The sequence below is a fragment of the Diabrotica virgifera genome, chromosome 5 (assembly GCF_917563875.1).
Source record: "Diabrotica virgifera virgifera chromosome 5, PGI_DIABVI_V3a".
Taxonomy (NCBI): domain Eukaryota; kingdom Metazoa; phylum Arthropoda; class Insecta; order Coleoptera; family Chrysomelidae; genus Diabrotica; species Diabrotica virgifera.
In genome coordinates this window covers 52,465,639-52,481,862 of record NC_065447.1, presented here as the reverse complement: position 1 = coordinate 52,481,862, position 16,224 = coordinate 52,465,639, and the positions used below count along the sequence as shown (strand labels likewise).

The following is a 16,224-nucleotide window of genomic DNA, read 5'->3' as shown; positions in this document are numbered from 1 at the left end:
TATTTTCATTTTTCAATGGAACAGTAGCGTGGCCACTCAAATCGCCAGAATTTAATAAATTGGACTGATTTTTTTGGGGTTACGTTAATAATGAAGTTTATAAAATACCTCCAACAATAAGGGATGAGATGAAAAATAGAATACAAAGTGTGTTTCGATGTGTTAATTTACAAATACTTCGTAGAGTAAGTAGCTCATTCAATGATCGTTTTTAGGCGTGCATAAATGTGTTAGGAGGTAATTTTGAACACCTTATGTAATTAAATATTAAAAATATTTTATTAAAAGTAGCTTCTTATTTTTACAAACATGTTTTTTTTGCAAAATGTATTACTGATAAATTATTTTTCGTTCTTTATTTGTTACATTGTTATATTTACATACAAGAGTAGTGTTTAATTGTCTTCACAACATATTGTATTTTGTGTTTGTGTGTTTTTTGTAAAATTTATTACTAATTTTCTTTCTTTATTTGTTACATTTACATAAAAAAGTAGTTTTTAATTGTTTCGAAAATGTTGCATGTTGTGGTTGTATTTTTTTTTTGTAAAATGTATTACTAATATTTATTTCTTTATTTGCTACATTGTTACCTTGATTTACCGGATTGATAATCAGTAATCGTCAATTGTGAATTGAGTCATGGCTTACTTAGAATTTATATTTTAGACACCTAAAATAATTTGCTCTGAAAAATGAAAATATCTCGAAAACTAATAAATTTCGCCATAGGGAATGTTATATAAAAATTAAAGTACGGCAATGTCACTTTTCAATAATGATATAAAATACAGGGTGTTCCATTTAACATTACTGAGAAAATAATGTACTTGCGTTTTGACTCACCCTGTATTTGATATAAAGAAAATTAGCAATGTCAATATTTCTTGAAAATTTTGACAATAAACAAAAAAATATGGCATTAATAAACCATTGCTGTTGTGCTTATTTTTATTTATACAGGGAGTTGAACTTATTACGATTTTCATACAAAATTGGTTATAACTTTGTAAATACCCTGTATAACATAACAAACCTTTATATTTTTGTGATGGAGAAGTTAACAGGATTCCGAATTTAAAATAAAATATAGGGTGTTCTATTTAAAAAAACATAAGTTTGGTCTGTCACTGTGTTATCGAACACCCTATAACATTCTAACTAATTTTGTACTGTGAAGCTCAAAGATGGCTACAATTTTTGTTATTAACTTTTATTGCTATCTATTACTATAGCGGATCTATTGAGCTTTATCCCACTAATCAATCACCCTGTATGTACAGTCACAATCACTGAATAATTTACACCTTTATTTTTATATTGTAATACTGTAAAATCGCAGTGTCGTACGGATTTACTAAATGTCAAATTGCTTTTCAAAAATTTTAGTGCGTATTGAAAAATAAAATAGGAAGTTATTAAAAGCGTCCAAATGCCGTTTATATCACGCGCAAAACCAAAAGTAATTGCCAAACTCAATAATTTTAACTCAATTTTATTTAAAAAATGCCTTTCTATACTTTCCGTTTTGTTAAATTTTGTAATTTATTTTATTTTGATTTTTTAATTTTAAACAACCGATTCTGGGTCCGCCACTGGTACGTCACTTTGACGTAAACGGTGCGTTTAAACGAGGTAAAAATTCAAAAAATTGGCCACTGGATATTAAAGGGTGTAAACTATTCAGTGATTGTGACTGTACATATTTTACAACATTATTTTACCGCCATTCCTCATATCATTTCATTTTGACCTTTTACTTAATGTTTTAATTATAAAAAGTTAAAATGTACGAAAAGTAATAAAATTATTAATGCTTTATGAATTAAAATGTTTAATAACAATGGAATTCTGTGCAAATCAGCTGTTAAAGATCAGGTGGTTGTTACTGAAAGTGCTTCGATTTTATAGTTTTTTTGCTTATACATATTATCAACATGCATATTAAATTCACAAACGATTGTGATTAATAAAATACTGAATTCGACCTTGTTTGGATTGTGAAACAACTTCTGGGATATTTTCCCAATGGTTCAGTATCGGCGACTAATTATATTTTTCTTCGACGTGGCTCATGAAATAACGCAATGACAACATCATAGAAAAATGTTATATTTATTAATCTCTAATCTTTGTTTCACGTTAAGAATATAACATGATAGAACGTTACGCTTACGGAGATCAGTGTTGCCAAACCTCTCGCGCACGGGTGGATACCCGACTGCCGATTTACGATTCATTCTAGTCAGTACGGCGTGCTCCTATCGTTCATAAGAAATATATGGGGCTATCTCCGCAATGTTTTATTGTTAACGTGAAACGCTCTTATAGTAACAATTTTTATTTTATCAGAAGTGATAAAATGATGACAGGTAAATATAATTCCACTAATATATGGAGACTACTTGCTACTAAACTTACAAATGCTGAAGTCCCTATGAAGAAAATGGAGTGGAACATCTTGCAATCAGCGAAAGAATTATGGTGTTAAAGCTACATGGACAATGATATGATATGAACCTAATACATATTACGTAACAACATCAGAGAGTACTGAGGGACAGCTTGAGCTATTCTATTCTATTCTATGATTGAGGGAGTAAAAATATATAAAATCCTAATATAATTAACCAACAGAGAATTTTCTCTGTCTCTATATCTGGACCTCGGGAGTAAGCTACACCTATGACATGGTGTTGTTTTGAATAAGTTTCTTTAATCCACTTATTTTATTAGTAGGATTATACAAATTGGTTATATTGTATTAGCATTAAAATATGGTTATATTGTCTTTCAACCAATTATGGGATATATCAGATTTTTATTAACATCCTAAGTGCTCTAAACTTTGTTGCAAACACACGCTAAACACAGTTCCTCGAAATGACATACTTAGTGTGTAGACCTGGATGCCGCGTACCAAAAAAAGTTGATTAATAGCAAGCTGAAAATTTGTTAATAGCTTAACGGTGTCTAGTCGGACAAACATTGATGTATGGGAACACTGGAACAGTAGTATGGTATAACTAGACCCAAACCCAGACATCCAAAGTGAAACACCAAATTATTCTATATGGTCCACATAATGTTCAGAAAAAAGTCACACCATTTTGAGCGTCGGGTTTGGGGGGAAAGGGGGGAGAAATCGGTAAATTCGTAGTTTTTTAGGTTTTTCGTAAATATTTTTAAAACTATACGATTTAGCATAAACAACCTTCTATACAAAAATGTTCTACACTAAATTTGAAATAAAAAAGGTCCTATGCATAATCCTTCTAAAATGAACGGTTTCAAAGTTACTGAGGTAGTATAGTATAATTGGTCCAAGAAAAGGCCTAACCTAAAAATCCAAAGTAAAAGTTTTCCTCTAACGCCAAATTGGTCCACATATTGTTCAGTAAAAAGTTACACCATTTTGAGCGTCCGGATTGAAAAAACAGACAGAGTCATGTCTATACAAAAAGACGAAGAAGAGAGAAGAAGAACATGCATATTAAATTCACAAACGATTGTGATTCATAAAATACTTAATTCGACCTTGTTTGGATTGTGAAACAACTTCTGGGATATTTTTCCAATGGTTCAGTATCGGCGACTAATTATATTTTTCTTCGACGTGGCTCATGAAATAACGCAATGACAACATCATAGAAAAATGTTATATTCATTAATCTCTAATATTTGTTTCACGTTAAGAATAGAACATGGTAGAAGGTTACGCTTACCGAGATCAGTGTTGCCAAACCTCTCGCGCACGGGTGAATACCCGACTGCCGATATACGATTCATTCTAGTCAGTACGGTGTGCTCCTATCGTTCATAAGAAATACATGGGGCTATCTCCACAATGTTCTATTCGTGAAACGCTCTTATAGTAACAATTTTTATTTTATCAGAAGTGATAAAATGATGACAGGTAAATATAATTCCACTAATATATAGACCACTTCACTACTTGCTATAAACTCACAAATGCTGAAGTCCCTATGAAGAAAATGAACTGGAACATTCTTGCAATCGGCAACAGAATTATGGTGTTAAAGCTACATGGACAACTATATGATATCAACCTAATACAGATATATGTACGTACCAACTTCAGAAAGTACCAAGGGATAGCTTGAGCTATTCTATTCTGTGATTGAGGCAGTAAAAATATATAAAATCCTAATTAGTCGAGGCATTGAAGGATTGAAGTGTCGATTTTTTTGCAGTAAGACGGATTTTAATGCGGATTGGTGCGTTGGATTCGTGAGAATGTCAGGAAATTTTGTGAACTAATATAATGAATAAGAAATCTCAAATTGCATTTGTGCATAAGAGAAATGCATTTCAAACGTGCATTTTGAAATAGACAATTATTATAAATTTGCAATTCGGTAAATTTTCTTACTCGGGGGTTTTTGGGGTCGCTGAAAACGAATATGAGGTCGGCGAGAGTGTGCAAACTACCTGGTGCCTGCAGCGGGTGTAATAAACGTCTTCCTCTGGAGTATTATGTTAATTTGTTAAATAATTGGCCCAAACTTGTAACTCGGGGGGTTTTTGGGATCGCTGAAAATGAATATAAGGTCGGCGAGAGTGTGCAAAATACCTGGTGCCTGCAGCGGGTGTAATAAACGTCTTCCTCTGGAGTATTATGGTAATTTATCATATAATTAGTTTAAACTCGTTTCTCGGGGGTTTTTGGGGTAATCTATTTTCTTCGATGTAACTATAGTGATCGAAAAGGGTGTTATTTTTATTATAAATAAACATAAATTTTTATTATTATAATATATTTATGGTTAAAAAAGTTCATTATACAAAATTTATCGTAATTTTTCTTTAAAATTCATTTTCTTCATCATTATCATCATCTTCTTCATTATTGCCTTCCTCTCTCGAGTCCAATGCAATATTTGTGCAATCAGAACCTGCACAATTTTTGCAGGCTAAATTACAAACTAACCCATGCTTCCTGCACCCGCATGAGTTGCCGCAGTCTGACTTACAACTACATAATATTAAATTTAAAATGTTTGGAGGACCAGGTGGCTGAGTCATTCTAACTGGAATTAATACATTATTTTGTAATTCCCATCCCCAATCGGTTGGGTTCATGTTACTGTCCTCTCCATGCAGCCAAATTTGTGTTTGTAAATATACCCTTTTAAAATGCTGGGAAAATGCATCAACAGATGAAAGAATTTTTCCAATGGCAATCTTTTTATTTTTTCAATAGCCATTAACTACATTCTGTATGGGTAAGTTTCAGCTAATTGGATATTACTCAGTTTAAACTGCTCAGGAATTTCGGTTTCCTGAAACTTATCGTGGCATTGACATAGCCATAAGAAGTTGGCAGCCGTGGTCAATAATTTTATTAAGGGGTACAACATACAGTAAACCAAATGTGCTTGAGAGTCTGGCAAAACCTCTGGAATAGAACAAACTCAAAACTCCAGAATATTCAACCCAGAATACCTGCCTTAAAAATACCAGCACTTTGTAGAAGGGACAAAGTTGTCATGAGAAGACTAAGAATTGGACATTGCCGTCTTACACATGGGTACCTGATGAGCCAGGGAAATCCTCCTTGGTGTCATACCTGCAACACTCCTGTCACCGTCAAACACATACTAGTTGAGTGCCAGCTATACACGAACACCCGAAGACAACATAAACTGGATGAAGACCAAACCACCACTCTTAGTAATAATAGTAACTTTAATAATGTGATAATGTTTCTCAAAGACTCTCGGTTATACTACGCCATATAAATGTTGTTTTTTATCATTTTGCTGATATTGTAATTTCTTAATTTAAATGCTTATTTAAATGAGAGAAAGGCAATAAATCCTACATGAAATTAGTCAAGAATGTATCAATACTGCCAACATAATTTTAAGCGCCAAATTAAAAAAAAATAGAGATCCTGAACAAAATAATCATGTTTTTTTATAATAATCTATGAAATTAGAATTTAGTCGTTGCGATATTTATTTTCAGTGACCTCAAAAACCCCCCGAGGAATGAGTTTAAGCCAATTATATGATAAATTACCACAATACTCCAGAGGAAGACGTTTATTACACCCGCTGCAGGCACCAGGTAGTTTGCACACTCTCGCCGACCTCATATTCATTTTCAGCGACCCCAAAAACCCCCGAGTAATGAGTTTAAGCCAATTATATGATAAATTACCACAATACTCCAGAGGAAGACGTTTATTATACCCGCTGCAGGCACCAGGTAGTTTGCACACTCTCGCTAACCTCATATTCGTTTTCAGCGACCCCAAAAACCCCCCGAGTAAGAAAATTTACCGAGTTGAAAATTTATAATAATTGCCTATTTCAAAATGCACTTTTGAAATGCATTTTTCTTATGCACAAATGCAATTTCAGATTTCTTATTCATTACATAAGTTCACAAAATTTCCTGACATTCTCACGAATCCAACGTACCAAACTGCATTAAAATCCGTCTTACTGCGCCAAAAATCGACAGTAAGGCCTTTTTTTGTGCTTCAATGCCTCGACTAAATATAATTAACCAATAGAGAATTTTCTCTGTCTCTATATCTGGACTTCGGAGGTAAACTACACTATGTCGACATGATGTTGTTTTGAATAAGTTTCTTTGATCCACTTATTTTATTAGTAGGATTATACAAATTGGTTATATTATATTATCATTAAAATATGGTTATATTGTCTTTCAAACAATTATGGGATATATCAGATTTTTATTAACATCCTGGTGTACAAGTGCTTTAAACTTTGTTGCAAACACACGCTTAACACAGTTGCTCGAAATGACATACTTAGTGTAGTTTACCTTCGAGGTCCAGATATGTAAAATCGTTCAGCATCAACCTATTTATGGGAGATTGGAATGTTAAAATGGGCGCAGAAAAAGTCGAATCTACTGTTGGTCCATATAGTCTGGGAACCTTGAATGAAAGTAATGCTAGAGACAAAAATGACGAAAATGGCTATACCGGCAGACTGACCTCTGAAATGTTTTTAAGGATAAGATGAAGAATCTATTATATTCTTATATTATTTATATTATAACCTCTTATAATTATATCATGTATACAGAATTTGTAGAAAATAGTACATTAGATTATAATCACTATATCAGAATAAATATTTTTGTATATATTTAAAATAATTTTCTATATTTTAGAATGGTTTAATGCATCCAATTTGCGGGAAGAAAACGGAGAAAAGTTAGCATATACAATCTTAAGTGATGCGTTTGAGCAACACAGCAATAGTTTACTTAAGCAATTGTTGATTTCCAAAGGGCTTTCATACTCTTGGTCGGAAGTTATTATGCCAATACTTAACGAGATAATCAGTATTATTAGACCTGGTAAATATTTTTTATTCTGTTTATGCAAAATTATAATTAATCAATTACTATGAGTTAATGTGAACTCGAAGTCATTCATTGGTGTTGCTTACAGAAGATTCTTCTTCTTTGTGTGCCGTGCTAGTTTTTAATCGTTGTCTTGTTATCTATCGTCGTATTAACAAGCTTATGAAATGTTTCTCGGTCGCAGCTATATAAAACAATTCCTCGACCGTTTGACCTGTCCATTGTCTAATGTTAGGCAGCCAGGACAGTTGTTTTCTTCCAATCCAGCGGTTTCCTTCGATTTTGCCCTGAATGATCAACCGGAGTAAGCGATATTTAGGTCCTCTCATTATATGGCCTAAGTATTGAACCTTTTTCATTTTTATGATGTTGATTAATTATCGATCTTTGTGCATGGTCTCTAGAACACGTTCATTAGAAATATGTGCTGTAACACCACAACTCGAACGCTTCTAATTTGTTAAGATTTTTTATTTTTGTTGTCCAGGTTTCACATCCATAGAACAAAACGGACCAGACGTAGCACTTCAATACTCTTAGACGTGTCGTCAATGACAGACTTCTAATAAAGCTTTTTCGTGCAAGTTCCATTCTGGTCGAAATTTCTTCATCACTTTCAACCCTGCACTCAATCCAACTGCCCAGATATCTAAAGTGTTCCACCCTTTTCAGGATTTTGTTATCTAATTTTAATACTGAGTCATCGATATTAATTTTTCCGACCACCATCCATTTTGTTTTCTTTGAGTTAATTGTTAAGCCCTTTGCAGTACATTTGATGTTTACAGCATTCAACAGGGTTTGAAGGTCTTCTAGATTCTCTGCTATTACGGCGGTGCCATCTGCGTATTTGATGTTATTAATAATTTTACCTCCGATTTTAACACCTTCGCGACGATTATTTAACTATAGAATTTTTTAGATAAAAATCATGATGCCATCGATTTAGATATCCGCCATTACATCCAATTTAAAATTCTTGCTGGCGGTTTGAGAAATGACACATCTCTAGTTGGAGGGGTAGTATGCAGCAAAAACGTTGCACACAAAGATATGTTGATCGACATAGAAAACCCTAAAATTCTCTTGCTTCAATGTTCCATTGTCTATCAACGAACTGAAGGCAGATTGATGTCTCTAGAACCAGTATTAATGCAGGTATATGTTCATCGCTTATAATTAGATTCTTACATTTTATATCAAAGTATTAATTAGATAGGTATTTAAACGTTTACCACTACTTATTGTGAGTTGGCCATGATTGTCTTCTCAAAATCTGACAGTTCACCATTACCGTATGTTAGTTTAGTGACCAAATAACGATACAGAAAAGAAAATAATTTATTTTAAATTAAAGTTTGCAGTTAATAGGATTAACAGACGGATACCAAATCGATTTTTAAAATCCAACCATTCAATACTGGAATTAAGATCATCTTTTTTAGTCGTTTGAAAAAAAATGCCTTTATAATTTCTTCAGATTGTTTAAAATAATTTTTGCATTAATCTCATGTAAATATAGTTTTCTATCTTTGGACAATCACAAATTCATAATATTTTTTTATTACGTGTTCCACTATATTTTCTTTATTTGTTTACGATTGCGTAATGTATGGCGTACAATTCCATATTCTTTTACAGCATCTTTTCAGCATCAACTTTCTCTCTAATTATTCTGAGTTCCGTCGTCTGATAACCTTAGAGCATTTTTGCGTAGCGAGAAAAATTGGATGTGTACAAATATTTCATTGGACTGGAGTGTTTCAGGGAACACGTTCTGCCTTTCGTATAATTTGTTAGAAAAATTTCCTTCCTATGCGTGACCGTACATTGCCAGAATAACTCGTTATTTTACTGGATTAGCCATTTAGATGTCCTGATCTAAACCCTTCTTCTTCTTCTTCTTCTTCTTCTTCTTCTTCTTCTTCTTCTTCTTCTTCTCCTTTTGTATAGACATGACTCTGTCTGTTCCTTCAATGTGCCTCTAGTAAGTTGTCGTTCCATCGTTTTCGTGGTCTTCCCACTGATCGTCTTCCTATTGGGGAACCGTCGCTGGCCGTCCTTACTACTCTATTTGTTGGTATTCGGCTTATGTGATGATTCCATTCTATTCTTCTGTTTCTTACCCAGTTATAAATGTTGTCCACCATGCATCTCCGTCGTATATCTGTACTTCTAGCTCTGTCCCATAGAGTCTTGCCATCGGTTTTTCCGAGGGTTTTCATTTCCGCTGTTTCGAGCAATCTTTTTGTCCTCTCTGTGTCGGGTCGTGTTTCTGCCGCATATGTCATTATTGGTCTGATGACTGTTTTGTAAATTATTCAGCCTTTCATTTTTTTCCGATATTTTTATTTCTCCATATTGTGTCATTCAGGCAACCTGCTGCTTTGTTTGCTCTATTCACTTGATCTTCCACTTCTGTTTCGACTTGTTCTATTATTTGAAAAACTTTATCACTTGTTCTATTATTTGACCCTCCAGCTCCAATTTACATCTTATAAGATTTGCTGTTATAACCATGCAGTTTGTCTTTTTTGGGGAAATTAACATGTTAAATTTTCTAGCGGTTATGTTAAATTGGTGCAGCATACGTTATAAATCATCTTCACTTTGAGAGGTTAGTATTTCATGGTCTGCTTAGTAGATTATTTTAACTTGTTTTTCTCCCATTTGGTATCCTTTTTTAGTTCTTACTTTTTTATTTATTTCATCCATGATCAGGTTGAACAATAAAGGACTCAAGGAATCCCCCTGTCTTATCCCATTGCCGTCTTCAATTGGGTCAGTTAGCTCATCTTCTACTTTTACTTTTATTGTATTGTTCTGGTAGATGTTTTCGATCGCACCTCTCTTGAGTATATCAAATGGATAACGTCCTTTAATTTGACCCTGTCCAATGCTTTCTTTAGATCCACGAAACAAATATGCCGGTTTGTTGTATTCTAACTATTTCTCTTGAAGATCTAAACCCGTATGAGCTAAAAGCACGTATGGGACACTCGAAACAGAAGGGTTAGTTGAAACTACGACAATTTTCAGATGGTGATATAGTTGGAAGAGGTGCTCTTACATGAAAGGCAGAAAATAGCACAGGGATACTCATAGAACAGATTCTTGCTGTGCTACAAACTAGGCGTCAAAAATGAGATCTGCTATACAAGCTCAAAGAGCAAATTCTTACACTTACGCTGATTATTATTATTTAATCGGATAGAACGTACAAAAATGAAAAACATTGAATTCTAGGAGTAAGGGCATTTTACCTGTCTTAACGGGAGTGAGGTACCTTTTAAAAACATCTTTTTGTAGACATGTGACGTGCTTGTGACATAAATAAATACATATTGTAAATAGAACTGAAGGTTTTGAATTTTACATTTTTATTTTTACTAATATGCACCACTTGAAGCAATAACCTTCCCCTCTTATACATCTGTATTCTTAGCACACAAGTATATACATCTGTATTATAAGAACACAAGTAGATGTAGATACCCGAATAGATGTAAAGTACAATTTCTATAAATCTAAATAAAATATATTGATGTATAATAAAAAGATGTTTGAAAAGATGACGAAGAAGAACGTTTTTTACTTTCCAATTTATTAATAATTTTAACAATAATGCAATTAAGAATTTTATATTCACCATTGGCGTGCATACGGGTAATATTACCCGTCATATTACCCGTATGCAGCCAATGGAGAATATAAAATTCTTAATTGCATGTCAAAAAATGCGCAATAACTGTCTCTTAAAAGCTACCAAATTTCATTTGCATATCTCAACCGGTTTGAGAGCAATCAATAAATCGTCAGTTTGTAAGAAAAATTTCAACACCCCGTATCTCGGAAACGAAGCATTTGCGGACATATGTTTATAAAGCAAACGGTAATTATTTTTTCATTCAGAATTACCCCTTAAAGTTTGTTACACTTATTTAGAAACAACCTGTATTGAGGGCATGTAAGAGCATGGCTAGTTGTTAACGTACCTAAGTTTTTTATTATCCAACATAAGCGAATGAATCAAAAAACAGAATGTTAAGAAAACCTGAGGCTATAGTTGGGTTTTAGTTTCAGTATTTTATAAATGCTATAATATTCCACAGAGTGTTCCGAACTTTATGGAAAAAACACAGTATGATTGTTACACCCGGTATAAAATTACGCCGTCTAGCAACAATATTATTACATTGATATTTTTAAATAACAAGGCTTTAACATACTAAAAAAATCAATTAAATCGGACAACAGGTTTAGAAAATTCGAGACATCAAAAATGGCCCATTTGATTCCCAAATGGTTCTGGTTGATTCCCAAAAATAAATTAGTAGAACCTAATCTTTACATATTTAAAATGGTATAAGGACTATAAGGTCCTTTTTTTATACAATTTACATTTTGGTTAATATTTTCTGAATCTAACATATTTTTATTATAGGAATACGAATACTTACGCAATGTCACATTACGAATAATAGCTCTCAAGCCAGACGTTATACTAGTCCACAAAAACATATCAAGGCTTGCTCAAGACATGTTACATGAACAATCTGTCACTTTGGTACATAACGTAAAACTAAGCGTTTTGGAACGATTGTCAAGATGTACACAAGCGGATATCGTTTCAGCTATGGATGCTCACATCGGCCGTCCAAAATTAGGAACATGCCAAAGATTTTATTTGAAAAGTTTTAAACTGGACAGAGGTATTACCTACATATTAATATTTTCTGTAATGATTATATGCAGCCTGGTTAGTTTTAAATTAGATATACGGCCTATAAATGCGCACCGTGGAGTTCCAGATGATCCCCACTTTCCACGCTATAGCACCTGAATTTTGCCGATTCTAAGAGTCCGTTCACATGAGAGGCGCGTTTTAAGTCATTAAATGACGCTTTAGCATGTGAAAGTTTTCAAGTAAAATGTATGCAGTTTTAATCCCTACGTTCATGTTGCTTTTAGCTATTATGCAGGTTCTTGGAACTTACGCGGATCTAATGTAAATCAGTTCTCCGCTTATCCCAGAGAGACCTTTTATTTTACCCTGGTTTACCCAGGGTTCTTGGATGAGAGCAACATCAAACCTTTCCATCGCCACAGCAAGTTCTGCCGAAGCTGCCTTACTGTGCTGAAGGTTGGCTTGGATCACTCACCTTTACCATCCATCTCCCTCACGATCTTGAATGCTACCCTTCCCATCATATAAAAGGCCTCGAGTTGGGTCTGCTTCAAAGCCTTAAGTGAGACCCTGTCGATCGAGTACGCAAGGATTTCTCCCTGCCCCTCGACCTTCTGGCTTTTCAGTGTCCAATCTGTCGTATTGAGCCCTGCGTTCTGCTTGCCCAAGCGACTCGTGAACACTTTTTCGCTTATGCCGGTCTCAGTCACGTGCACAAGAACAATCGGTCTTCTTAAGCCTTTGGTTTCGATCAACTTCAAATCCGCCGACTCCCAGAGATCCCGAAGCTCTCGTACCATCCCCTCCAGCCAAGATTTGGCAGGCTCATTCGCGCAGTGGATCCACAGAATCCCCGCGCTGAATGTAGTTCTTAGGAATTGCAGTGGATTCTGACTACCACCGGGTGCCTTATCCACTGCCTCTTCCAATTTTGTTCGAGACCTGGTCCAGTTTTACCTCAGGATGGTGTCTGTCTACCACCGCCATCCTAAGTTTGTCTGTCACTTCGCCGTAAGTGCCAATCTGCGTTTTACCGCCTCTTGCCTCTTCAGCGCTAGCAACTGTGCCAGTCTGCGTTTTACCGCTCCTGGTCGCGTTGTTAGCTGCTTGTTTCGTAATTCCCTTTGGTCTTTTGGCCTCGGGGTTTTTTGTTGGGGTCGAGCCGTCAGACCGGGTCCTTTTCACTCCCGTGGTCTGGTCACTTTTCCATTTTTGGCCTTTGGTCTTATGTGGGTTTTCTTTAACCCACGTCTCAGCAACTATTTTTTCGGCTTTCTTAAGCTTTCGTTTTTGAGCCCCAAATAGTTTTTTGTCCCGAGGCTTAGTTTCTCGAGGCTTGTCTCTAGCTGGTCAGCTTCCATATCTATCTCCTCGGCATGGTCTGCTGTTTCCACAGCTCCCTTGTCCGTTTGTTCTATATGGTCTGCTACTCCCGCAGCTTCCATTCTTGTTTCTTCGGTGAGGTCGCCCATTTATGAGTCCCTCTTCGTTTGTTTTATGTTTCTCTTTGGTTCCACGATTGTTCCCACGAGTAGGGTCGAAATAAATGTCGAGTACGGCAGTGCGCCCTAACTGCACCAAGGCTATATTCCCCTAGAGTTCGCCTTCTCTCTAGGGCATCGCTTTAGATACACTTTACTCCCTGTACCATGCATCCCGTCGGCACGATGGTGTTACACTTTAGGATTGGGAGTGATGGATCATTTGGCGTTACCCAGGGCGCACCATTTCTTGTGCATTGTTTCATGTGAAATGAGGTCATATTTTGATGGTTTTTTTTTTTATTATTTTAAGGTAGAACAAAAACGCTCATGTTCTTCGAGGGATTACCATCGGCTCATTTAGGCAGTACAGTTTTGCTTAGAGGCGCCTCCGAGCCCGAATTAATGAAACTGAAAGAAGTATCCGTTTTAATGTTATTTGCTATGTACAGCTGGAGATTAGAGAAGTCGTTTCTAATGGACGAATTCGCCATGCCTCCAAATGCAAACGAATTTCTGGAAGATAGTAAAGAAAACTCACCAGATATACCAGATAAAAAGCATACATTTTGCTTGACGGAAAACGATGGCGATCAAGATATCACCAAAAGGAACGAAAGGCCTGTTATCAAAAGTTTTATCAAGGACGAACAACTAACCGAGAATAGAAAAACTTTAGTTGACGATTTTACTGATCCGTTACATTCCAACGCTGAATTTGATGCTCAGCCATCTGGTCAAACCTTAGCTGTTGCCAAACTTCCGTTTTCCAATTATTTTAGAAAACAACTGGATGATACCACTTTATGTATAAGTCCTTATATTGTGTTTCCAGTACCGTACTTGGAAACTGAAATCGGTAAAAAGTGTAAATTAAGGCAGTATTTTCCGGAAGACTTATACTTTAGTGTTCACTTTGATAATAGTACAAAAAGTAAACGGAAAAGTATGGATGATCATGCATTGGTTCATATTGATTCGAATTTGAAGGTATGTATTTTTTTTTTTAATTTAAAGTGTGTAATAAATTTTTTGACTTGTGGTTAAGGTATGTTGTGTGACTTTATTGGACAACAATTCTTAAACTTTAATATTTGATACGAACTAACCATTTGTTTTTGGAATATATCTATTATGTCTTAAAGTCACATTCTTCTTTTCCTCGTGCCTTATCTATTGCATTACAATTCGTATCTTGTTATCGGCTTGTCCAAATATTGGATAGATGTTAGATCCACGATACACGTACAAACGGTATGCCTATATTGGCGCCTAATTCCGTCCGTTTCGCGCACGACGTCAGCTTCGAGGACCCATGCACTTGCCACTTGACTTGCAGATGCATTTTTACTTGCATTTGTGAAATTCTTTACACATGATAGTTTTACGGAGCCGAAAATATATTTTGTTACTTTTAATCATTAGAGATTATTGGACGTGTTGATATCCAATTTATTATTGTTCTGGTATTGTTTTTGGTATCGTGTGGGGCATAAATTTACAATGCCAAATTGTGCCGTATGTAATAGGGAACTTGCACATTTTTTTATTACATAATAATGTTCTGTTTTGTTTAAAAATGAGATTTCCAAAATTTCACGCTTCAAAAACTCGTAATAACTTAGAAATACATATTTAAAGTCTTCTGCGGTATAAAATAGTTCAAACGATCCGTGACGTCACATAGTTTTACATTAGTTATTATTATGGTTATATTTCGCTGTGTCTAGGTACACGCTAACGTTTACGTAAATAAAAAAGTTAGGTACACGCGAATTAAACTTCATCAAGCCAGTGACGTCATTATTTAGCGTGCGCAGTGACTGTATATTTTGGTACAAGTTATTTTGATATGTTTAGTGTTTGTTTGATAGAAAAGTATTTGTAAAGGGAAGGGAAGCAGACCTATTCAGATGTTTCAAACTTAATTGTAATAAATCAATGTATATATAAAAGTATATATTTAGGATAGGAAAATAAATATATGTATTTAGTATGTATTTAGACATGACACGTACAAAATATTGTTAAAATAATTTTTATACGTAAGTTAATTGATATAATCAAATCGGATATCATTGTCAAAATACAAAAATTGGTCACATTAAATAAATTATTAGAAAAAAATTTTTACTAAGCAACAACATTTTTGTTTAATTTAATAATATTTTGTATTTTGACAACGACGTCCGATTTAGACGTCGAAACGTTAATAAAATCATTTTTTTAGTTAAATTGTGGCTTAGTTCCCATTTAGAATAGTTTATTACAAAAATGCCACAAAGAAATAGCTTCAGAACAAGTTAATTATTATTGTGAAAGCTTTAGGTCTTCCTTTTATTTTAATTTTGGACGGTAATACTATTTCACTTATAACTAAAAAAATATATATTAATTTATAGTCTCTTAACTTTTTCATACTGTTTTAAAATGTTGTTAAACTCATTAAAACAGCTAAATAATTGTCTACACTGCATAGTTAATTTACAAACAAACACTAAACAAATAAAAAATAAGAAATCTCTTTACTAATCAATATTAAAATTAAAGTGTAAACACAACGCGATTAAACAAATTCCAACACTCTGATACTCTAATTTTTTAATTTCCGTACACGTTAGCATGTACCTAGACACAGCGTTATATTTAGGTACATTCTTCTTCTCCTTCTTTAGTTTATTGGCC

At 34.4% G+C, this 16,224-nt stretch overlaps 1 protein-coding gene across 1 annotated transcript in view; it reads left to right on the top strand.

The window, feature by feature from the left end:
* Nucleotides 1–16,224, top strand: part of LOC126885728 (1-phosphatidylinositol 3-phosphate 5-kinase) — a 106,956-nt gene that overhangs the window by 23,261 nt on the left and 67,471 nt on the right. The window contains exons 7-10 of the mRNA XM_050652497.1: nt 7,177–7,365; nt 8,294–8,529; nt 11,816–12,083; nt 13,853–14,529. Of these exons, the coding sequence (XP_050508454.1) occupies nt 7,177–7,365; nt 8,294–8,529; nt 11,816–12,083; nt 13,853–14,529 (1,370 nt within the window). The remainder of the gene's footprint in view (nt 1–7,176; nt 7,366–8,293; nt 8,530–11,815; nt 12,084–13,852; nt 14,530–16,224) is intronic.